The sequence below is a fragment of the Bicyclus anynana genome, chromosome 10 (genome assembly GCF_947172395.1).
Source record: "Bicyclus anynana chromosome 10, ilBicAnyn1.1, whole genome shotgun sequence".
NCBI lineage: Eukaryota > Metazoa > Arthropoda > Insecta > Lepidoptera > Nymphalidae > Bicyclus > Bicyclus anynana.
Genome location: NC_069092.1, coordinates 3,428,881 through 3,454,027, shown reverse-complemented (window position 1 = coordinate 3,454,027; position 25,147 = coordinate 3,428,881). Strand labels below are relative to the sequence as shown.

The following is a 25,147-nucleotide window of genomic DNA, read 5'->3' as shown; positions in this document are numbered from 1 at the left end:
CAGAATTAACGGCAAATTTATTGTAAATGTTTGTGCAAATGTACATTATTTACTTACTTTGTTACTGTATTTTTCAGCTGTTTTTCAAAAAATTTTTTCCGTCTGGTATCATGAATGTTTTAAGTTGAATACCTAAAACTGAATTAAAATTAATTAAATAATAATGACCAATCGAAAGAATCGGTTGGTAGGTACCTCGTTTAGGTAAATATAACAATAGGAATTTAGTTCTCATTGTTGTTTACCGCTTGATGGTTAGTAAGATAAATAATAAAAAAATATATATTATATTCTAAAAATAAGAATATAATTATTACAGTATAAAAATATGTTATCTCACAGTGGACGTATTTTCATAGATACCTATACCTATTTGTTTTTTCATGTTTAATAACTTTAAAAGTTAAGATAAAAATGTAAATATGGTATGTTATTATTTTTATGAATGAAAAAGGGAAAAATATAATATTCCAAGATTATTCTAAAACACTTTTTATTTTATTTTCTTTCGACTTTGTAAAATTTCATTATTACAGTGCGGTAGATGGTGCGGGTGACAGTTCGTTTAACTCTTGAAAGTTTGCCGATTCACGATAATAGTACGTATTATGAACGTCATACAAGCGACTGTCACCGTACACAGGATGTCTGAAAAACACTTTAAATTATAATATTTGTTACACCTAAAATGTAGTTTAAAATTAAAACAAACAATAAGTTATATATTATATTATAAGTATACCTAATACTAAAATAACTTTATCTATAGCTAATCAACCGTTTTTTTTAAATAAAATACTTTTCTATTTTTTTCATCATGTATCTACTTAAATGACTGAATAAAAATATATGTGGATTCTTATAGTTTTCTTTTTTTTACACGACTTGCAGTGTTGAAAGCGGCGTACATACCTACAGGTAGAGGTAAAAAGAATTTAATACTAAACGGGTATTCCTTCAACGAGTCTCCGCCTACGTACTGGATTTGTTCTAGAAGGAAAAACATTGGATGTCCGGCCAAAGCAAGAACCAACAAGAAAGGTGAAGTAGTGTCCTGGCAAAACACCCATAATCATGAGAAACCACAGTTTTATGATAAGTCGAAGAAGAAGAAAATATCTTTGTAACGTTCTACGTTAACAATAGTAGTATGTTAGATATCTTTAAACCGTGCAAAACTGTTTAGTTAAATCCTACGTGTGTGTAGTTTTAACTGTACAGTTTTTTCCAAAAATAATCGATTAGAAAAAACTGTACAGTTAAAATTGAACGTCTGTAGCGCGGATATGACAAATAAAATTTTCTATTAAGATTATTCTCTTTGTATCTTGGCAAAATGTTCATAATTATGTTCGTTCCAAAATACTCATTTTAAGTTTTTAAAATTTTAGTTCTGAGGGTTTATGTAACCGTGTTTTATTTTTAAATATACTAATATTTTTTTGTGTATAGTCTTATTTTGTTTAAATTATACATAACCAATTTTTTTTTTGTATATTTTAGGTTTCGAAAACAATGCACATATTTTTAAAAAATATATAAAATTATAATATGAATGACTACAATAAAAAAAGTCTATTTCACAACTGAATTTCCAGCTTGGAACGTGATAAAATGCTTTACCGTTTTCCAAAACTTGGCAATATTATTAAAGTAATTATTAAATTGTAAATTAACTTTTTTCAGAAGCATTCTTCTTACCATCGAGGGCGGGGAAGTCTGTGCTAATATTCAAATCGAACAAGTTTTGGGTTAACAACCAATACCGGGAGAAACTGAACTGGGCTTGTCGGGACAAGGATACCAAGGGTTGCCTGTGCAGAGTCCAGACGACGTTGACTGGTCATTTCATACGCATCAAAGGCGGTCATAACCACGAGCCGAACTTCACGCCATTTAACTTTGACGCGCCGATGCCGCCCGAGAAACCTGTAAACGATTGGCATGCTTCTGTTAAAAGTACCTAACATAGCCTAGAACCAATTATACTTGACTAGCTCATCTGGTTTACTTGACTAGCTCATATTATACTTGACTAGCTCATATAATACTTGACAAGCTCATATAATACTTGACTAGCTCATATTATACTTGACTAGCTCATATTATACTTGACTAGCTCATATTATACTTGACTAGCTCATAGTAGTCCTAACATGTGTCAACGACATATGTTTTGAAGAGAAACAGACATGTCAACCAATGACAGCGGTATCGAAAACTTTCCTGTTTCTTTCGTCACAATGTTTTATTTCTATGTCTTTGACGCATGCTTATTTCTATGTCTTAGACGAATGCTTGACGCACTACAGACTTAGTATAACCAAAAATCGACGAATTCGCAATTGCCCAAAATTACCTACGTAGACCTCTTTTTTATGAGTGTTTCCGGATTCATTTCTTTTTTGAACCTCTGTATTATACAAAAATACTAAGTCCAAAGTCAAATTTCGTTCATTTAAGTAGTGTCATATCGTCATTTCGACGGTCCATCGTCAATACATTTGTTTTTTTTAAGGGTTTCAAATGTGCCTTGGTCTGAAATGAAAGGTCTAAAATAGGTCTAGGACCGGTTATAGCGAGACTAATGTCAATTAATTTTATTATTAACAATAAGATAATATACATTAGGAAAAGGAAAATCAATTTTCTATAACGAGTAGTTCAGGATCCGGAGAACATTTTTATAATCGAAATTTACCGTGAGAAGCTATCAATTTTAGTAAATAAAAAAGTTAAATGTCTCACCAAGATGAAGCTACTTACAGGTCGTGCGTATTAACTTGACACCTGGCTTGAATTATGTTTGTGCTGTGTTTGTATTGATGTGTTTGGTGGCCAGGTGTCAAGTTTAATGCGCACGGGTTATACGGAAAATTTGCGTGATGGTTATCAATTGTAAAAATGTTACTCGGATCTTGAACTAGGGAAGATGTTGTATGAAATATGACATTTTCTTGTGACAGGATGTCAGTATAATTTCCATAATGTGACGTCATGATCTTTCAGCTACTCGCACGTTCGATAGGAATCAGTTATGTAAATTGTTACGTGCTATTTCGGATCGTTCATAAATATTGATCAAACACTATAGTTATGGTGATAAGTTAAACTCTTTGTGATTTTACAGACAATGGAATTTTATCTACAGTTCATATTGTGTAACTTTTCAGTGAACTTCTCATCCGTTCATGTATGTATAGACTCGTACTCGTACCAATTATAGATTATCATATCAAAGGCAGTCAGGTTTCGCAATAGGTTAACCTTTATTTTTTATAAATTTTAAAACGTTTACACGTGGCAGATATACTGGTGGACTAAAATGATATAAGCCTGTACATCTATCGTTCTTTACATAATGCTTTATTATGAAACAAACGAGGAGAGAGAGAGAACATTTTACAAGATAAAAACGAATTACTCATACTAGAGTTATAAAAACATCGTTTTAAAAACAGTTACTTCAGAAGACGAATTGTTTTTATTTACTACTATTGTACTATTTAATTGTATAAATTCGTTATACTGTTAGATACAGTAGAAAGATTTAGTATAGGAAAATACACGGCAAAAGTTTTCGAAGCTTAAATAAGAGTTTTGCCAATCCCAAAATTTATTTATACTGGCGTGTGCTGGATGTTTTACTCGATTTGGGCGAAATCGCAACGATGAAAATCTGAAAATGGTTTCAAAGATTAGTATGTCTATTTGAACAATTAGTATGTCTATTTGTTATTACTAGAAAAACTCCTATTTTTTGGGTTACCTATGTTATTCTTTATTTTATCGCTCCCTCACTTTTTTAATTTTTGGTAAAAATATTTAAAGGCTCCAGGATACAGAAAACACCAGAAACCACATTCAGCCGTCATTATAAAGCACGTATTATGTCCAAAAATTGCATGCCACACCACACAGCATACACAGTGACTAATCTTACTTGCTTTGTTCGTGAAATGACACCAAAAAAAAGAGTGATTTCAGCGGCTTCATTCCTATGCGGGATCATATATTATAAAGTTTTCTTTATTCTGAGTTATATATAAAGCCTTTTTGTTATATTACACGAGGGTGCATAGATATTAGATATTCAATTATTATTAATAAGATTTCTGAACAAAAGTGTGGCTTCAGTGGCTGTGAACATGATCTAACTCTTAGATAGATATATAATTTCAATGAACTAACTAGATATATATTGTAATATGGTCTGATAGTCTGCGATTGACAGACCTTCGTCATTTTATAAAAGCTGAAAGTCACACTACAGACTATACTCAATTCACAGGAACTGTGGTATAAGGTAGGTAGCTTTTTAGAGTGGCTTTGGGAGGTTTGAAAGTTCCAGACCCTAAAAAGTCCAACTAACTTTCAGCTTTTGTATAAAGGCCAAGATCTGATCAAGATCATTTATTAATCGATTTCAGAGTTAAGTTGGCGGATAAAAGGTTTACGGATAGGTCTATTAGTATACGGAACCATCCTAAATGAGTGTCTGACTCGCGCTTTATAATATACGAGTAAGTTTAGCATTATTTGCGTTTAACGTGCCTCCTGATTAAAATTGAATTTGTTTATATTTCCAAAATTATATGTATTTGTGTTTAGATGCATAGACATAAAGCTGGGTCCAGACGTGTGTAATGCGTAATGTAAGATTACGTGTAATTTAGTGTCAACTGTGTGGACAGCATACGAACTTAAAGCGAATTGTGTACGCGCATCTATTTCAAGAGCGGTTTCTAAAGCCGGGCCCAGACGTGAAACGCGTAATGTAAGATTACGTGTAATTTCGGGTCCAGACGTGTGTAACGCGTAATGTAAGATTACGTGTAATTTAGTGTCAACAGCACACGAACTCAAAGCGAATTGTCTACGCGAGTCTATTTCAAGAGCGGTTTCCAATAGTTGCGAGCAATGCGAACGCTTTTGTGTTCGCGCAAAAAACCGACAGCCGATCGATCAGCCCGAACGCTGGCGCGAGCGTTACATGTGATGCTCGTAGTGCTGTCCACACGTAGAAATCGCATTAAATTACACAGTGGATTACATTACGCATTACACACGTCTGGACCCGGCTTAACAAATAGCAGGTATAATCCATTTTAAGTTAAGTAGATCGCAGATTGCAGGTACCGTACCGTGATTTGCGACTCTGAGACCTCACGTATACCGCCTCTCATGGAAATGTAGCTAGTATGTAGTAAATGTTGTTTGTTATCCAGGTATTTACGAAGTTTTTACCTGCTTTACCACCCTGGTAGTTTATGTAGCTTATCTTTAATGATTTCGTGAACATGGAATACACTAGAAAAGTATTTTTTTTATACATTTAAATTAATATTGGGATACAAAAATAGAACAAAAGAGTGAGAGAAGATAAAACAGCCAAGATTGGTGGTTGTGAAATCACTAAAAAACAGCCGAAGGCTATGTTTTTATCTGAACGGGGCAATTAAGCGCTTTTTCTTAGAAGACATTATGGTATTTTTCACTTACGACGCGAAAATTTTATGTAATTTAAAATCAACATCAGTTGACCATTAATTTATTAACTTTTTGAAGGAATTAACGTCTTGGAAGGAGGTTAATGTGTGTATATTATAGTGATAAAAAATAAATCATGAATTAAGAAGAAGTTAGCTTAAATAGAGGTGGCATTTAACGAATGCGCTCATGTTTTTTATAAGCTCCTTTCTGACATCTCATCTTTCATCATCACATGCGTTATTGTTGTGAAAATAACAAATATTAATGTATAAACTTGTTTTGTGTTTTAAATAATGATGCTATTTGTAAGTATATGAAAGGAAAGAAATTTTTTCTTCTTCATTCCACCATTTATTCCACCTTGATCTCAATTTAGGGATATAATGACTAGTGGTTAAAATATCTAGAAATACCGCTATTTACTCGCCTATTTAAATACCTATAGATAGAACCAAATATAGTGTAAAATATAAGACTATGCTGAAGCATACGCTAGATATTAAGTTAGTTTTTTATTGTAGTTTTTAGTTTTATCTCATTAATGTTGTCTTTATTAAGAATATATTTTTGCAAAAATATTTAAATATAAGCTTTGTATGTAGAGTAACTAAAACGTGGGTCGTGACTTGATAATGTTCTTTATATTTAAATCTCATCAATTATAATCGGCTCTTACAAATCGATTGTTTAAAGGTACTATAACACATGCTTTAAAATAGCATGCTAAAAATGTGCTGTTAAGTATGCTCCTGAATAAGCATGCTCAAAGCAAACATTCCATAACAATTACACATGCTAATTTGTATCTATCGCTATCTGTCTATAGTAAAGTGTTAGACAGGGGGAGATGAAGGTGATGAGAATACAGAATAGCAATGCTGATCGACTAGCATACTCAATAAGCAAACCTGTTCAGACGCGCTAGAAGCACGCCCCCTTCCACCTGCGCAGCAAGTAAATCTTAAGTCGCACGACTGTTGATTCTTGAGCAAGCATGCTCGAAATACGCATGCTCATTATTAGCAATGTTGTGAATAGTTTAAGGAAATAATGCTGAGTGCTTAGATATAAAACGGGTGGGTCTTTAGCTGTGACCTTTATGCGTTAGTAGCGACAAAATACCCTTATTTAAAAAGACTAGAAATTCGAGAGTTCAAATATACTATTTCAATAAAATTAGGCAATTTCTATTAAAATAATTGTGACAATATGTGTAAGGAACAAAGAATGTATCGGTTATCCATTACAAATTAAATTTATAAGTGGAAGTTGAGATTTATTGCTTACTTGAAAATATTGTTATTAACTATTTGTAATTGCAAAATTAACATTTTTGTATTTTTGGTCACACATAACGAGTAGAGCTACATATAGAGTAAATATTATTCAGTACATCCATACATATAACCTTAAGATACTACATAACGTTATAGTGACAATATTGCAAAGCCTAGTAGTACCATATACAGGGTGCTGGGGAGTATTTCCCATAACTTCAAGGTGTTGACGAGTCCACTTATAGCAGCCGAACTGCATAACTAACATTTTTTAAACTAAAAAATAAAAACTTTTTATGGTTTTCATACAAAGTAATGCAAATAATTCTGACTATCCATGTAACACACGGCTTTATCTATCCTTGCATTTTAAATTTTAAAGTTTGGCTACGTCATAATTATAAAGATGCGTATATGGGACACATTTTAAGATCTATTTAGAAAACAGTTATTTACTCCGAAAATATTAATTTTAGAACACATGTTCTTTGAACATTTTTTATTAATTTTCGGTAAAGAATATAACCCTAGTTATGGGAAATACTCCCCAGCACTCTGTATACATGTCAAATGAAAGAGAAAAAAAAATGATATTTGTAATGCGCCATATTTGAAAAGAGATGAATATAGATTGCTGCATACGACAAAGTGAGCGACAGGCAATTACCCGTCATTTATATTGTCAAAAAGGATACGCATAATAACATATTAGCCTATCTTGAGCAATTAGCATGCGGTTTAATTAATCTGCGAAGATCATTGATTTGAGTAAAATTTAATATAAACACAAATCAAAGAATATTTGAAAATCAAATAACGACTATTTTGTATTTCCAAAATTAAAATATTTTTTAAAAAACGTTTTGCAAAGTGTTTAATTTTACGCATATAGAATAGCATTTTTACAATGGATTACTATCAAGTTAATTTTCCGTGAGTAGCTTCATCTTGATGAGTCGCTCATCTTTTATATTTACGAAAATTCTTGATTCTGGTAGCTAACTGGGTTTCCAGGTAATAATCATTTCTGAGTGTCGGAACGAGATAATATACTCGAACCACGCAATTTGTAGGACATTGTGGCTTTTAGGTAAGTTGTATAACTATTAATTAAATTAACAGTAAAAAAAAAACAGCTGGGTAGTAACAAATTTTTAAAACCTCATTATTGATACAAGTTGGGAGGGAGTTTTCCAAAATTTCTTACTTACCAGCTGTATTTTTTAATGTAATAGAAAGGTACGATGTTATGTTTCGCTTTTTAGAATAATTAATTTTTTGAAGTCGGTTAAATTTTTTGTTAAAAATATTTTATTATTCTGTTTTAGTAGTAGCATAGTGTCAGTAAACGCCACAGTATGGGCAATTTCGTTCACTTATTTCAGTTATTTTGATTTTAACACAAAATTACCGAACCGAACTTAAACCGTTAAAATTAAAGGGGGCCAATCTGAAAGTATACTATTTCAAACAAAAAAAAATTTTCAAAATTGGTTAATAAATAACGAAGTTATGAGGTAACAAACATTTAAAAAAACATACGCGGACTGAGAACCTCCTTTTTCTGAAGCCAGTTAATATAAACTTAAATAGACCGGAACTGGAAAGAAACCCAGGACATTTGAGTCATGAAGCAAAGCATTCACAATAAAATTGCGCCAGATACTTAAGTGATAACAGTAGGTAAAGTAAATAAATGTAGGACAAAAAATAAATCATGGACCAGTAATAATTAAATGGCATATAGACAGACTAGCTAACTCGGTAAACTTTGTTCTGCCATATTTATTCCTTTCATACAAAAAAAAACAATCAATCAATTAAAATAAATCATTCAAATCGGCCCAGCTGTTTTAAAGGAGTGTGACCACAAACACTGTGGACTCAAGGTTTTTTTTATATTAGTTGATATGTGTTCTCATTGCAGTTTATTGGGGACAGTCCCGATTCGGGAATCCAATACTGGTCATCGACGGCAACAGGTTTCGGAGGTGCGGTCAAATTGTCTATGGAAAAGGAACATGGAGGTGCATACAATCTGACCGAGGTTGCAAGTCATACGCCATTACACAGTTCAACCACGTCGTCGGCGTCGAACATCTCCATTCTTGCCACAATAAAAAAAACTACAGATGTAATAAAGATAGAAAGAGGAATAAATGCTTTCCTAACGGAAGAAGGAAAATTAATATTGACAGTTTCACGTTCGATCCATTTGTTTGACTGAGTAAGAAAAAAATACATAAAAAAAATATTATTTTTTGATATCACGTTATTTAAAATTATGACATAGATGATATGATATGGTATGAATATACCATTTATATATATCTACGAATTTTACTCAGACAATTGTATCAAGGGACTGTCCGTCTTTTCTTTTTTACAACATCGTCATTTATTAAAGGCTTTTAATTGTGACATGTTTTGTAACTTCTGACAACCAAAAAGATTGTGTTAAATAATATTTTGGTTGATTCTTTATTTTTAACCCACTTGTATGCTTAAGTTGTTTGTAGGATAATAAATTAGTAAAAGTTAAGTAAGAACCTCTCAAAGAGGATAATTTAAGGTCTACCATCCATCGTGACAGACCGCATCTAGTCGTATTTTGTTACAATAAAAAAAAATATAATTTTTTAATAAATTTAATAAATTTACATTTTTAATTTGTAGACATTTTATTTGTCTTAACATCGCTGCACCCACACCTAATTATATTGGCAGTAAAGTAAAGTAACGTTGCCTTACGTCGGATTCCTACCTCCTAAGAATACAGCCTACATTATTGCCTGGATGACTTGAGGCAACCTTACCCTACAATTATAATATTATTGCGTGTGTGTTAAAGATAAAAAAATATTTTCATAACTTACATACCTACATGTTTTATTTACAATAAATTTTTGACGCAGACATTACGAATATTTTACGAAGGCTGCATGTAATCATAATTTTTTAGCCGTCATTATGTTTTTGTTAGGATTTGCTTGTACGACGGGTATTAACAGAGAAGTTTTAGTTGCAGGCACAATAGTACCAGCTCAAGAGGCTCCACCGACTCTGGGCTTGCCGTTTCCCTTCCCCTGCTTTCCGGGGCAGTTCCGATACTGTCTCAGCAAGCGAGGTAAGCCGGCCATCGAGGTTGGGGCGCACAGGTTCTGCTTCAACGGCCGCGCCGCCAGTGGGAAGGTCTGGTGGAGGTGCTCCAGGAACCCGCGTTGTAGAGCCGCTGTTCACACCTTCGGTTTGCGCGTCGTGCAAATGAACAGCGCACATACTTGTGGCGTACGGGCCACACCGCTTAGACCGATGTTCTGAAGTGACGCTCTCTGAAAATAAAAAAAAAAGAAATAATGTGTCAATTCGTTAAAGTTATATGATTATTTTTTTTAGAAATTGCCAATTATGTCGCTGTGAATTTTCGTGTTAGTATAGTAACGCGATTTGTGACAATTTAAATTTGATATAAAAATTTTACAAAAAATATGTCTGTAGTTGTTGGAGAAATCGGAGAAATCCCATGAAAAATAATATAGAGAAACAGAGCTATCTGCATTATTGAAAAATTTATATGATGTCAACTTTATATGATATCATGAAACATATTTTCATATAATTCGACCGTGTAATTGATAAATTCGTATAGTAAAATATAGTTATATTTACATATTTGGCAATTTTTATAAAATAGTCTCGGTGACACCGCCGGTGAAACTTTAGTGCTGGCACAAGATATGATCTCAATGAAGCTATTTTATTAGGTGATGAGAAATAAAGTGAAGGTGATGAGTTGTTTAGTTGGTGATATGAAAATATTGTTGGTACGGTATTATTGTTAACGTGCCTTTCCACCGGCGGTTTCCCATATGATGCTTTGATGGGATTTTAACAGTTATTACATTATATGAAGTATATTTTGTCATAATACTATTTTAAATAAGGAAGTTTATAATTTATTTGAGCTTTTCTTATTAAGCTACCTCTAAAAACTGTGTAAAATTACTCCGTTTGTTATTTTGTTTAATAAAAAAAGAAAAATAGTCATGTCCTTTTAACAAGCAAGTTAAAAAAATGTGTTAAAATATTGGATTTTTTTACCGTCTGCTAATCTCTATTAGCACAGTATAATTTCTTTTTTGGAATTCATATTTAATTAATTGTGTATCTTAATAGATTTGGTTGTTAAAATTATGATTTTTTCCGTCTTTAATTGACAGGGTAATTATATTTACAAGACTTAATTTGTTACGATATATAATACATATGTATATAATATACTCGTACAATAATGTAATAACTGTTTCGGGCAAACGCGCGTTTGCCTGTTTAAATGTATTATTATTCTCCAAAGAGATATATTACACATCTACGTTATACAAGTACACTAGTTTTACGTACATGGTCTGTGTTAAGTATACGAAACTTATTATAATATTAGTGAGACCGTTGGCAAATATTAATTAAAAAGGCTGACAGCCCCCCTATTTTATGATATATGAGGATATGTTCATTACCAAAGACTCTAATCGTAGATATGCCAAGATGTTATGTCAAGTATGAACAAACTATCCTTTAACTTTATTGATTCTAATTATTAGTTTCTTGCAAAATTCAAATAGATCAACTTGATGTTTCAAATGTGACGTAATTTTGGCTTATACATGAAACCTCATAGAACTTTGTAAAATTATTTGAAGAAAGGCATATCTAGGATTTTATTCTTTGAAACTCTGGTGACTGGGTTGAATGCGTTCTGAAAAAAAATTGTGTGGGCTCAATTTGTGGTCGTAATGCGGACTACTGACCTGCAGTTTTAAATGTTCAGGTAAAACCCAAGTCCGTGTGTAGGAAATATGGGAACTCCTGTTTTTTCCAATGATTCTGATTGAAATTTCGATGAGATAAAGATGTACAATTAAAACTGCGCAGTTAACACTGATGGTCTGTAGGCCGCTTAACATATAAAATACGGAGTTTAAGTCAGCACAAAATTGTAGCCAACGAAATTAATGTGGTTGCCTTTAAAAGCATCGGGTAATTGAACGCTTCTCACCTTGCACCCATGAGAAATCCGTTATTCATTATAAGTATATACTGATATTACCAGTGACAAATATTTAAGGCCAGTATTTTTTTACAGTCTTTATACTCGTAACAATGCATTTATCTAAAGAGTATTTTTTGTATGTGATGACTATACGGCGTAGTAAAAAGTAGTTTTTACTTCGCGTCTCAGTCTAGATCTTCCGCGCGACGGTCTTAGATTATAGTTCGATGTACAAAGTGATAGTTCTCTTATGACGATAAGTATTTTTATATATTACTTTTACATATTTTTTTACAATTTTATTCGCGATTTTGTATATAAAAGTGATTGTTGGGAACGAGTTTCGGCTCTGAATGGTTGGTTTCGGTTCGCGATCACCCTTAGTACGAAGTTTAACATCTCGCGAGTTTAGTTATTGTTTTCGAGAATCGGAACTATATGTCAGATGCTCTGTGTTTACGGTCTTGAAAATTTAAAAAGCGTTCAAATACAATAAATGCATTTCCAAGTATATGTTCACATGACAGAGTTTTTAAAACACGACGCTTTTTTATCGAGGGTTGCATTTTCAATTTTGGGGGTTGGAAATAGACCATGAATTAAATTAATAACGTTAATAAAAGCGTCAACGCTGCGTTTTAAAGTATCGCTTTTTTAACTCTGTGCGAATGAGGACTTAGAAGATATTTGAAAGGAGTTGTAGCAATGTACTGACAGATATAATGCCAAAAATATACACTAGGAACTTACTGAATACACAATTGTTACTATTTTCTTTTACATTCTCTATGGTGACATTAATGTTATACTATTCATATATTTTTTTTATAATGATCTGTCATTTTATTCCGACGTTGTAGTCTTTCGATACTCGAAAACTAAATAAGTTTGCGAGGTGCGTACTAGGGGTACTGGATGCTGATGTTTTGTTGTCGATTCGCAAAGAGATGTTACAATCGAGTCATGTAATGTATACGATACGATGTTAGGCAGCTAATGTAACGACTTGTTAAGGATAGAGATCTGCATTTATTGATCAATTTACTTAATTATAATACTCAATGTATACGTTGTAGGTGTAAGATTTTGTTTTTTTTTTTATTTAGTGAGATCTTTATTTTTGTGAAGCATTTTTTTTTTATCAAGATTATTTTTTATTATATTATTATTATTGCTTTAGTCAGTACTTAAATACCATATTTTATTGAAGATTCTATGTTATGGACCCGGCTGTACTTAACACAAAGATTTATTTTTGAAAACAATAGTCTATATTTATGATATCGCACAATGTTAACCATAATATGGGTGTACCAGTTTTTTACCAATACGATGTATACGATTATATTTTTAAGTTAATCTTTAAACTTTAAAGTATTATTCTCGAAGTATTATTTTTTTATTGTGATAAGATATTTGATATTATTTTAAGGAAAGTATTAACTATTATGGATAAAGGTAGCTATAGGCGAGAAACGCCGACACGAGTATGTATACGCTGTGTAGTACTGGTAGTGAGAAAAGTTCTCTCTGTATAGGTTGGTACAAAGAAATGATTATAATGCGCTGATGTCACAAGAAGGCTTTCATTGCACCCTTAACCTATACCTAATTTTTGTGGGATAAAATAAATAAAACTAAAAAATAAAAAAAAAACATGAAATTAATAATTAAGTATACAACACTCGCGCATAAGTCACCTTTAATACAAAAAAAAATAAATTGAAATAGCTTCATCCGTTCGATAATGAGCGTGCCACAGACAGACACGTCAAACTTATGATACCCTTCTTTTTGCGTTGGGGGTAATAAATGTCTCAGCTCACGGGAGTTTGTCGGAATATGTCCGTCTGGTTTCGAATCTAAGCTACTGTAGTTGGCTGTAACGATTGTAAGTGTAAATGTATTTTATTCAAAATCACAAAGGGCATTGTAGCAGTCACTTAGGTATACCCATTATATGAAATGAATGAATGGGTAGTTTTTTTAGTTATAAGGGATCAAAACCTACTTACGATTACCTACAATAAAATATTTGCTCAATTGGGAATCAAACTTGGTATTTATTTGTATTGCTAAGTAACAATCGCAACTAATTTTTTTTTTGTATGTCACTTTTTCACAAAACTGTACTTATGTTTAAAATCTGTATACAAAATTCTAGCTACAGTTTGAGTTATAATAAATAAAACCATCTAGAATTACTTTGATGCATCTAGAATTAGAGCCATCTAGATTTTGCTAAAATAAAACAAGCCATATCTTTTTTGTAGTGGTTTGTAGAAGTTAGTTTTAGTTTGTGATGTGATTTATTTTCAGCTTTTATGGTACTGCAAGCAGAGCATAAATTGACAAAAATTGAAAATGTTAAGTTGTGTGAAAAGAAGGAAGGAACAGGCACCAGAACAATCAAAGAAACTTAGGAAGGAATGCAAGGGTTGCAAACAAATGAAGATGGTGGCTACTTTATATGAATGTAAAGGATGCGATGGATCGCAGGTTTCTGTACCCAATGTTTTTGTAATTTTCATTATAGTTTTTAGATTTTCAAGCTTTTGACGGCCTCCGTGGCGCAGTGGTATGCGCGGTGGATTTACAAGACGGAGGTCTTGGGTTCGATCCGCTGTTGGGCCGATTGAGGTTTTCTTAAGGTGACCCTACAGGGAAAGACGTACCGCTAAGCGATTTAGCATTCTGGTACGATGTCGGGTAGAAACCGAAAGGGGTGTGGATTTTTATACTACTATGCTAAGAAGTTAGCCCGCTTCAATCTTAGATTACATCATCACTTACCATCAAGTGAGATTGTAGTCAAGGGCTCAAACGTGTAAGAAATAAAAAGAAATCTTTAAGAATTAAATAATTATTTCCTGTTTTTCTTGTTGATTTTTAGTTTATGTATGTTTTTTTTAATAATTAAAACTAAACATTTTAGTTCCACAATTGATTAATTGATTAATTTTATTCATAAGTGTAATGAATAAGTAGCCCATAAAAATATCAAAACATGAACTCGCGGGATATTAAACCGCATCTCTTCTATGTATCATGGTTATAATACTTGACCACCATAAATATTTTATCGATCATTTGTTGTACATATTATTTCTTATATGTTTAAAAGTAATTACCTGCTCGTAATTACTTTTAAAATGCACTAGAAAGCGCAGTATGGACTGACGACATCAAGCAAGTCGCAGGTATTTGCTGGATGCAGATTAGGAGCAGCAGGTTGTAAAATTTCTTGTTAGGTTAGACTGGAGGTATCTACTGAGGTAAAAAAACTTGTTAAACTGTCCAAATCAATGATATTTTATACTAGAGATAGCACTAGCGCATCAAAAGCGCGATTGTCTTAATTTAATGTGCTTAATTGTGTTAACTTCATTTAGTCACTTATTAAACAACGAAACTTATTTATACACATAATACCTAAATATTGTCTTCGATGTCATGTTGTGTGATTAGGAAAATGTAAGTAAAAAGTAAAATTGTCCATGTGGGCGCTCAGTGGAGTCGTTAAATTCGGATCACTTTTTGCGATGATCTTGTAGGCACGTAGCATATCTATAGTATAAAATAATCATAGGTCCAAATCATATAGCAAAGGTTGTGTATTGTTGCAGGATGGTTTTATATACGTTCAGCCCGAGGAGGCTTACACTTGGTTGCTGACGGCCATATTTTTTACGAAGATGGCGGCTCTCACCCTCGAAGAGTGACGTGGAGGTGCGCGCGTTCATATCAAAAGGCTGAACGCTGTCAAGTGGCTTTGTGTTTGAGGGACGGGCGTTTGGTGTACTTCCGAGGGTCTCATAACCACCCGGCTACGTATAACCCAGCCAAGCATGAATCTAGGAGGTTCGAAGTGGATCCAATGGGGAAGTATAAGATCGTTAAGAGCTGTGCGCCTCGTACTGTGATCGCTGCTCCAGCTGTTTCGGTGCCAGCGGCTCCTCACGCTGCTTTGTTCCTCTAGGCCTGGCGCGACCTCCTGGTGCGTGGTCTCTTGGATGGGAGACATTGATCGCGCTCCTGGAGAGTCGTTAAAACACCTCTGCGAAAGGTGCTGATGTACCAAATATTACTATATAGTCTTTAGTTGAACCTGATTCTCTATTGTTATGGTTTTATATGTTTCAAGGTGAATTCTGACAGTGGTTGCATTGTGGGATTCACCTTGATAGTTGTATTTCTGAAAGACTGCCTATGTAGACCTATGCCAAAGTTAAGAACTATTTATTTACATATTATTTTTATAGTTACTTTTGTATTTATTATTGTTTTTACACACTTGTTATTAGAATCTATAGCCTACTTTAGAGTTTTCTAAATAGAATACGCTTCTTGGGTATACTATTTTTAATAATATATTAAAAAATACAATAATTAGAAGTTTAGAAGCCCTCGGTCGCCTTGTACCAATTATGCCATAGTGGCTGAAATATAATATTAAATATCACAGCTATGACATTTCGCGCAACGAAGTTGAACCTTTTTAATGTCAGCCACTGACGATCCAAGTAAGCTCATATGCCTGCAGCGCTAACAGCTTGACAGGTCGTGATTTGCATGGCGTCATGCTGATGGCGACCAACACACGATCAGTTTTCTCCGACGTCAAGTCCGGCATGTGAGATTACTAGATCGTCAGTGGCTGTCATTATATTACCTAGGGTTGATTGTAGTAGACTATCATCATGGCTAAGGAATTTCTAGTTATGGCCTACTTGCCTAAAAGATCATATTCAAGAATTATTCTATATAAATAAGAAGAAAAATGTATTTTCAACTTTTTGTGGTTCTTGTCATCAGTTGGTTCAACTTTTGTGCGGTGAATTGAACCAAAATGTATTTAGGAATAATCTATGTACCGTTTGCGTGCAATATTCTCTTACCAAAAAAAAAAAGTTTAGAAGATATGTATACAAAATATAGCTTTAATGATAGCGTAGCCGTCTTGTTGAAGCTTTTTTACAAAATTCTATTGACCGCGGCGTAGAGTGCGGTACGACTGATACACAATGTTATTGTAATAATACTCCAATATTTATTATTTGTATTTAGATGTAGACGTAGGCGTATGTTAGTGATCCTATATGAATTAGTCAAACGTGGTAAAAAAAAAATCAAATCATTGTTTATAAAACGCTACAGAAACTGTGGATTGGTTTAAATTTTTATTATTAATGTTTGCAAATTCGGTGCTTTTTATAATAATGAAATTATAGTACGAAATGAGTTATTATATAATTTGGAAGAAAAAATGCACGTATGTATAATGAGGCGAGTTTTAAGTAATGAACTGCCGACCATAGATCCAAGATGCGTACCACGACATAATCTCGATACAAGAGACGGAATTTAATATATCGCTCTTGCTTTCATTACTTTGGGGCGAAAAAAAACAGCGATAATTCAACTCTGCCGCTATTAGTCGACTTTTTCTCTTTACGGAATATTTCTAGGGAAAAATTCGGTTTTATCAAATCATTGATTGTAAAATGTTCGTTACATGACTAAGGGCTCCCGCACACGGCCCACCGGCCACAACCACAAAATGCCGCTACCGGTATATTTCCTGCAGTTTTCATACATTTTCGTCGTCGTCGACGTCGGTGGCCGCTACACGCTACAATCGTCGCTGCTCGCTTCTTGTGGCCCGCACCGGCCACTAAACGCCGACACAAAACGCCGCCACATGCCACTCGCGCGATTATGATACTGCATGTATGATCTAAAAGTAGCAGCCACCGACCGCAAGTGTCGACCACCGACCACAAGTGGTTGTCCGCGCTTCAGCTACTTTAGTGGACTCTTTTTGCATTTTGTAGCGGCGTTTGTGGCTGTCGCTTGTGGCCCGTGTGCGTCGACACTAATAGAACTAAACTAATGATTTTTAATTTAGATTCCGTGGCTAAAATACATTATAGTTTTGATGAACTGGTAACAGGTGCAACGTTAGTTATATTTGTAATTGGGACAGTTTCGACCCAGTTACTGTTACATGGTACACGTGGGCATGAGGGGACCACAGGTAACTAGGTCGACATTGTACTTGTTATAGTCCAGGATCCGGTCACCATTTTTACAATAGATTACTACTTATCAAGTTAATTTTCCGTGACTTTTATATTTACGAAAATTCTTGATTCTAGTAGCTGTCACTGGGTAATGCAAATTTCTGAGCGTATGAACGGGAAATGTACCACACAATTTGTTGGACAATATGGCTGTTAAGTTGTAGAACTATTATTATAATTTTTTTTATTCTTTACAAGTTAGCTCTTGACTGCAATCTACCTGATGGTAACTGATGATGCAATCTAAGATGGAAGGGAATATAAGATGAAATCTTCTAACTTGTAAGGAGGAGGATCAAAATCCACACCCCTTTCGGTTTCTACACGACATCATCGTACCGAAACGCTAAATCGCTTGGCGGTACGTCTTTGTCGGTAGGGTGGTAACTAGCCATTAATTAAGGAACAGTAAAAAACAGCTGGTTATTAACGATTTTAGATGAACTCCTTTCCTCTGAACTTATATCAATAACGCCGTCATCGAAAATTGTTACTAACCAGTTGCTTTACTGCTAAGCACGGAAAATTAGTTTGATAGTAAACAATTGTAAAAATGCTCCCCGGATCCTGGACTATTATAGTTGATGAATAAAATGCCTGAAGATTGTGCAACTTTTAAACATTGCAATCGAATTTGTTTCTTTGGAATTTAACTGAACTTTTCACATTTACCTATTTTTTTGTTAACGTACGCATAAGGTAACAGAGATGATGATAATTATTGAAATAAAATGAGTAGCAACCCTAGACTTTAGATAGTAATGATGTTACAGTACCGTGCCTTGGATTAAGCATCTCTAAACGTTAATAATGAACGTAGCGCATTAGGTTTATTTACAACTGCTACCGACGACTGCAGTCGCCGACGTCTCGGCGGCAGTCAACGGCAGTCAACTGCAGTCGTCGACGTCTAGGCGGCAGTCGACGGCGGTCGGCGACTGCCTTGGACTGCCGCCGAGATATTGTTGACTGCAGTCGACTGCAGTCAATATCTCGTACTTCAGTAATGAACACTTACTATCTTACTGCATTGTAATTTGCTATCAAGTGAGGCAGGCACGTGCTAATTTATCTATACTAATATTATAAAGCTGAAGAGTTTGTTTGTTTGTTTTATTGAACGCGCTTATCTGTGGAACTACTCGTCTGATTTGAAAAATTCTTTCAGTGTTAGTTAGCCCATTTATCGAGGAAGGCTATAGACTATTATCCCCTTTTTTTACGGGAAAGTGAACGCGCGCGCGGTCTCAGCTAGTCGTTGAATAAAAAAATAAAGGATTCTTTTATATTTACATAGATTTGAATGCAATATAGGTATTTTAAAAGATGCATAATTTCGGCATTGTAGACATAAATGTATACCAGCTTAAAAAATAAATATACGTGCAATAGTTTTTTATATTAGAGACTTATATCTGTGAGTTTAGTAGTGATACTGTACTTATAGTTATATTTATAGAGCAAACTCTTTTTTACTTGCTTTATTGTAATCAAGGTTCCATAATTTTGTATGTATTGTTAGTGCTGTAGAGAATGGTGCTAGTTCTTGTGTATAGTTGATTTATGGTAGGCGTCCACAAATCGCACTTATCGGACGCATCGCATCAAACGGATTGTAGTTGTATTCTTTGTATCGAAAGTCATACAAAGTGCAAGCGCGTTCAGTGATCCGCATCGTACAGATCGCTTTCAACGCATTTTAAGTACCGTAAAATTAAAAATCCGTTTGATAGATGCGTCCGATGCTGATATGTGGACGCCTTCGTTTTGATGGCAGTGCTAAAATAATTGTGGACGTTGGTGACATAAACTCTGCGAGGCTTTCATAAAGGCATTTCACATACAATGTTACGCTTAATTCTTAACAACAACATATTATAAACTATCGAGACTTGATAGCCTAGTGGATGTGACCTCTGCCTTCGACTCGGGCGGCGTAGGTTCGAATCGCCGGTGTAGTGCAATGGGCCGTTAAAAATAGAGAGATAACGATGATGGGATAATGCTGCCTCACAATTAAGCAACTCTGGATTAATACTACTTTACTCAATAAGTAGTCGGAGTTACGTTATAGTCATATTTATGCAGGCATAATAATTACTTAATAATGACAAAATTTCAATTATCTGTGAATTATTTTTCCAAATGCCCCCTTATGGCCTAGCCCATAACTGATCGTCGACGTCTAAAGGTCGGCGGCTACACTTTCGCATCGTAAGTGTCGCGTCCACTATCGCATTTGCGGACGCAATCTACCAGCTACCGGATTGTCGACACCACTTTACTTCGGATTATCGTAGTGAGAGCGTTCGGAGAGTTTGGAAAATAATGATGATATAGGAAAACGGCCCAATGTTCGGCATTCCGTATGACGTCTTTGGCACGCATTGGAGAAGTTGCACGCAACGCAACTTCTCCGATCGGCATTGCGGACTGTACGAACAGTACGATGATCAGAGGACGCGCTGTATGGCTTCTTATACAAGACAGAGATACTTTACGATACTTACGATGCGGACATGTGGATGCCCACCTTAATGCTAAAACGATACCAAGTTGACATGGTTAAAATTCGCTAAAGGCAGAATTATATTTGTCTGACGTGTCGTGTCGTGACGAATCAGAACAGAATCAGTATCATACATTTTGTATGGCAACGTTTTCACGTGTTGTGACATGTCGTGATGGCTTCTGATGTGTCGCATACCAAATGTATGACACCGATTCTGTTCTGATGCGTCACGACACGACACGTCAGACAAATATAGCTCCGCATTAACAAACGAGTGTCATGTCAGTGCGTTAATTTATTTAAACATATATTTATTATTTGTAACTGATATAACTAATTGTGTATACACTAATTCGTAGGTACCTATGTTTCTAAATTATTTGTCTTGTCATTAATATATAATCATTTGATAATATCTCTTATACGAGTACATGTTAAATTGGGTGATGAATAAGGTGTTTAAGGACTACATTTTTTTAGCAGTTTTTACATACTAATTTATATTCCTCCTTCCCTTTCCTATAAAATTAGGTTTATATTTCAATACAACTTAGCGCTTGTATTTTATTGGCTCTTGTGTTATATTATTATTTATGTAAGTATAAAGCAATTATTTATTTATTTTTACAAAAAAGAAAGTGGGTATCACTATTGCAATATTTTTAAAATTAACAACCAGCTTACGTGACTCACAATAACAGCCAATACTTTTACGAAACATAACACATTTTTTACATTATTGCAAAGTTTACTTATATATTTTCGAAAATAAGATCAATAAGGTACCTACTTGACATTTTTCAGTTGATATGAAAAAACAAGTGTTAACAACCTGCATAATTACCGGGACTTTTTTAAAATATATATTAGTTATTTAAATGTAAAGCGGAGGGGGAAGAAAGTAGAAACTGCAAACAATGGACTCCTTTATTATTATCCGTGTTTAATAAAATAAAAAAAAATCTGTTCCTTTTTATATTCATTATTATTAAACAACTATATCATTATGTATTGTTTACTTTTATGTACATTTAATGTGACAATATTTTTGTTAATATTTCATAAAGCAATGATATTCATGTGTTTTTTTTCTTCATTTCAATCAGCAACTTTACAAAGAAAGGTATGGCAATTAAATTTTGATGATATATATGGTTTGAGTAATATTTTATCAATAATATACCTAGTATGAGTATATCCATTTCTAATTTTGCACTTGTCGAAAAATATTTTTATTTTTACAATTTTAATTCGAAAGTATATTATTATTGATATGCGTTAAATCTTTTTAATGCATTGATAAAACAAATTATTATTATAAAAAAAAAGTTCAAGCAACACATTTCTTAACAGATTACATTTTTTCAAACGTAAATTTACGCAAAAGATATTTAATTACTTAAAAATGATCGAAAAAGTTTGTATACACCTACGTAACGTGATTTGACGTAGTTTCAAGGTACGGTGTTTAGTGAAGCCGAAAAATTACTGAAATTTGTTCAAAAGTGGAAATCATGAAATATTTGTTTTGCAAAGCCAGAAAAACGCGAACTTAGGGTAAACATTTTACGAAACATTTAAGTGATTAGAGTACCTCTTGTTTTAAAGGTTATTGCTCATTATGATTTATTTATCATTATGATTCCACAAATCCACAGCTTTTGTGATTCTGTAACCAAATAACTATGAGTTTGTCATGACACTACAATAACGAAAAAATTCACCTTCGTGAAATTCCTAACTTGGTAAGTACTCGTTAAATCATTTATGTACACATTTCGCAATAAAATTCAGAATGTTCCAGAATGGTGCGCCGTTGGCAGATAGGTAGAAAAGACATACAGGTTTAAATAAATATAAGTATTAAATTTTCTTTTATAGGAATGCCCCGAAAATCAAACGCCGAATGGCAAAAAGCATATAGGCAAAGGCTTAAAAGTGAAAAATCAGATAAATATGAAGAAATTTTACAAAGCGTAAAAGAATATATTAAAAAGAAAAAAGAAACACAGATAAAGGTAAAAACAACGTACTAAATGGAGAACAAAAATTCTGAAAGACCAGAAAGAAAGAAGAAAGCAAAAAAAACGCTAGAAAACAACAATGATTCCTAATTACAAATAAATTAATAGGTTTAAAAAAAAATAAATAAAAAATATTATTTTTTATTACATTTTTATGAAAGGAAGGAAAAAAGAAATTAGTTTCAATATGTGACAAGACAGAAAAGTAACCTAAGAGAAAGATGGACATTGAACTCTAGAATTTTAGAGATAATCAAATACAAATAAAACTCTTGCAGTAAGGATTTTTTAATTTTGATTTTTAATAAGTAGTACATAACGTGGTACTGTACAATTTTCAAGAGTTTTAAATGTAAAAAAAAATATTTTTGTATGACCTGATAATGACAATGAAGAAGTATCTACATAATGCAACTTTAATAAAAATATGAACCTCACGTGAATCGAAGAGGTCGTCTTATATTAATTAAGTGATTTAAAAGACTGTCTTACTGTGAAAATATGAAGTTTTATTTGACTATCCATTTTGTGATACGGGCAATTTAAGTTCGTATACTATGAGTTTTTAACCAATTTAACTTGATTAGTAATTTTTTAATATGAAAAAATATCGAATTCATGTCAGTGATAAATGTCTGTTTGTGCAAATTTAAGTATATTAACTACTTTTTTGATTGATTTTTTGATAACTATTATTTCGTTGACAATTCATATACCTATCATTGTTTAGATTGAGATAATTTACTGTGGATTATAAAAAATACCGTGTATTTATCATTATTAAAATTACCGTAGTATTTGTCATTACCATAATGGAAATTGTCAATGCCACGTCTTATAAAATTTTGGAGGCCTATAATTTATTTACTTTATTTATGGACTTAAACAAAAAACTAGTCATAGTTTTCTAAAATTGCAGAATTCTTAAAAAAACTCTTCTAAGCACTGCATTTCAACTTCTCTTCACCGTCTGCTAGGATCATTTGCTACCTCTAGAACAGGTATGACAGTATCCTTACTTTTAGAGAAATTGTCTTCCTGCTCCTTTGTTGGTATTATACTCCTTATAAGTCGATTTCGAAATCCATGGTAGGTATACATTTAGTGTTTTTGGGGTTACGAACGTACGTAGTACAAAAACGGAACCCTTATGATAGCATTCGTGCACATTTCTCCGAATGTACCTGACCAATCCAGATGAAATTTGATACGAGTACACATATTGGAGCTTGTGACCCAAACGTGGTCATATATGTGGAATTTTAATATGGGGGGCACTTGTAAGATGTAAAGTTGAAAAAAAAACTTTTGAACTTCGATATATCGTGTGATATATCAAATGAAAGGTGTTGATACGAGGATTTTAAAAATATTTTTTTTAATATCTTTCCCCATATTATCTTTGTACAGTGTTGCCGCTTCCGGGAATAAATCGCATGGTCCAAGATGAAGACCAACTGCTGAAGATGGCCGGCTTCTGGTACAAATTAGACGCGTGCTACAAGAACAAACGGAGATGGATCTGCGCTAGAGGATGCGGTGCGAGGATACACACTATCGGGAAGAAGTTAGTATTCACAGAGCTGAGGCATCGGTGTAGGAACAACAGCAATCACACGGTATAGCGTAGAAAAGCTGATGGACGTTGGGCTCCCAAGGTGTTGGATTGGCGATTGCGTCTTGGAAAGCGCAGCGTTGGACGCTCCGCCGTTACTTGAAGTCTACGCAGGATAGTTGTGTTGGGAACCCTACAAATGTTTCTCATAGGATGATGATGATAACTTTACCTATCTCTCTTCGTTAAAGAGATCATTCTACTAAATGATGTCTGTTTTACTATCGCTTGTCTGTGTACGTTTTTTTTATATATTGTAGTATAGATCTGATCTGATCAACTGGCTCATTGGTCCCTGGGTAAGCTGGCTTAGCTACGGAAAATGAATACCAGGGATCGATTTCCGGGTCGGGCCAAAAAAATACGTTAAGGCTATGCGCCTGCTATTTCACCAGTTGTGGGTCTGTAGTCCCATCGGATTATAAAAGTGAAGGAATAGAGAGTGAACTTGTGTTTGCAAACATACTTGTGCACTATATGATGTACTGCGTACATAGTTGATCTCAACATGAGATTGGCCGTCGTGGCCTAAAATTCGGTTGGGAGGATATTATTATAATTGTACAGATATTAAACAAGTATTAACTTACTTAACTCTAGTAGGATGTTACCAAATTTGGCTAGGCAGGGAGAACAACACGAGCGGAGAAGGGGAGTGTTAGTTAACTGTCAAGGACATCTTTAACCCTACACAATCGATCACAAGTCCGGAGATCGGATGTTATCAAGTTTGTCTAGGCACCGAGAACAACACGACTGGAGAAGGGAAGTGTTAGTTAACTGTCAACTGCCTTTGCCAACAACTGTCCTTAACCCTACACAATCGGTCTCAAGTCCGGAGATCTCGGAGATTTTCTCTCTGCCACACGATGGACCCGGCACCCGCACGATAAATCCATGGAATGCTATCACATGGAATAGTCTCTCCCTCCGTATGTAAGTCATGTAGTAGCGCTTATATTTTCTTTTATGTATTATCTTAATTACATACAGATATTTAGGATTGTATAGATCGTCCAAGAAAAAATTGTTATTATGTTAAATGTATTTAATCGGGATCTGACTGGATGAGTGCAACTGTTCTCTATCATAA

At 33.9% G+C, this 25,147-nt stretch overlaps 1 protein-coding gene across 46 annotated transcripts in view; it reads left to right on the top strand.

Annotated features, from left to right (window-relative positions):
- LOC112049969 (protein tramtrack, beta isoform) overlaps positions 1-25,147 on the top strand; it is a 536,667-nt gene that overhangs the window by 32,679 nt on the left and 478,841 nt on the right. The window contains exon 5 of one of the 46 annotated variants that reach the window (XM_052884042.1): positions 8,698-9,100. The exons of 44 other annotated variants lie outside the window; for them this stretch is intronic. In XM_052884042.1, coding sequence (XP_052740002.1) covers positions 8,698-8,993 — 296 coding nt within the window. In that variant the 3' untranslated portion in view covers positions 8,994-9,100. Of the gene's footprint in view, positions 1-891; positions 1,455-8,697; positions 9,101-25,147 lie in introns of those variants that run through there. One more of the 46 variants, XM_052884067.1, reaches the window with a different exon arrangement.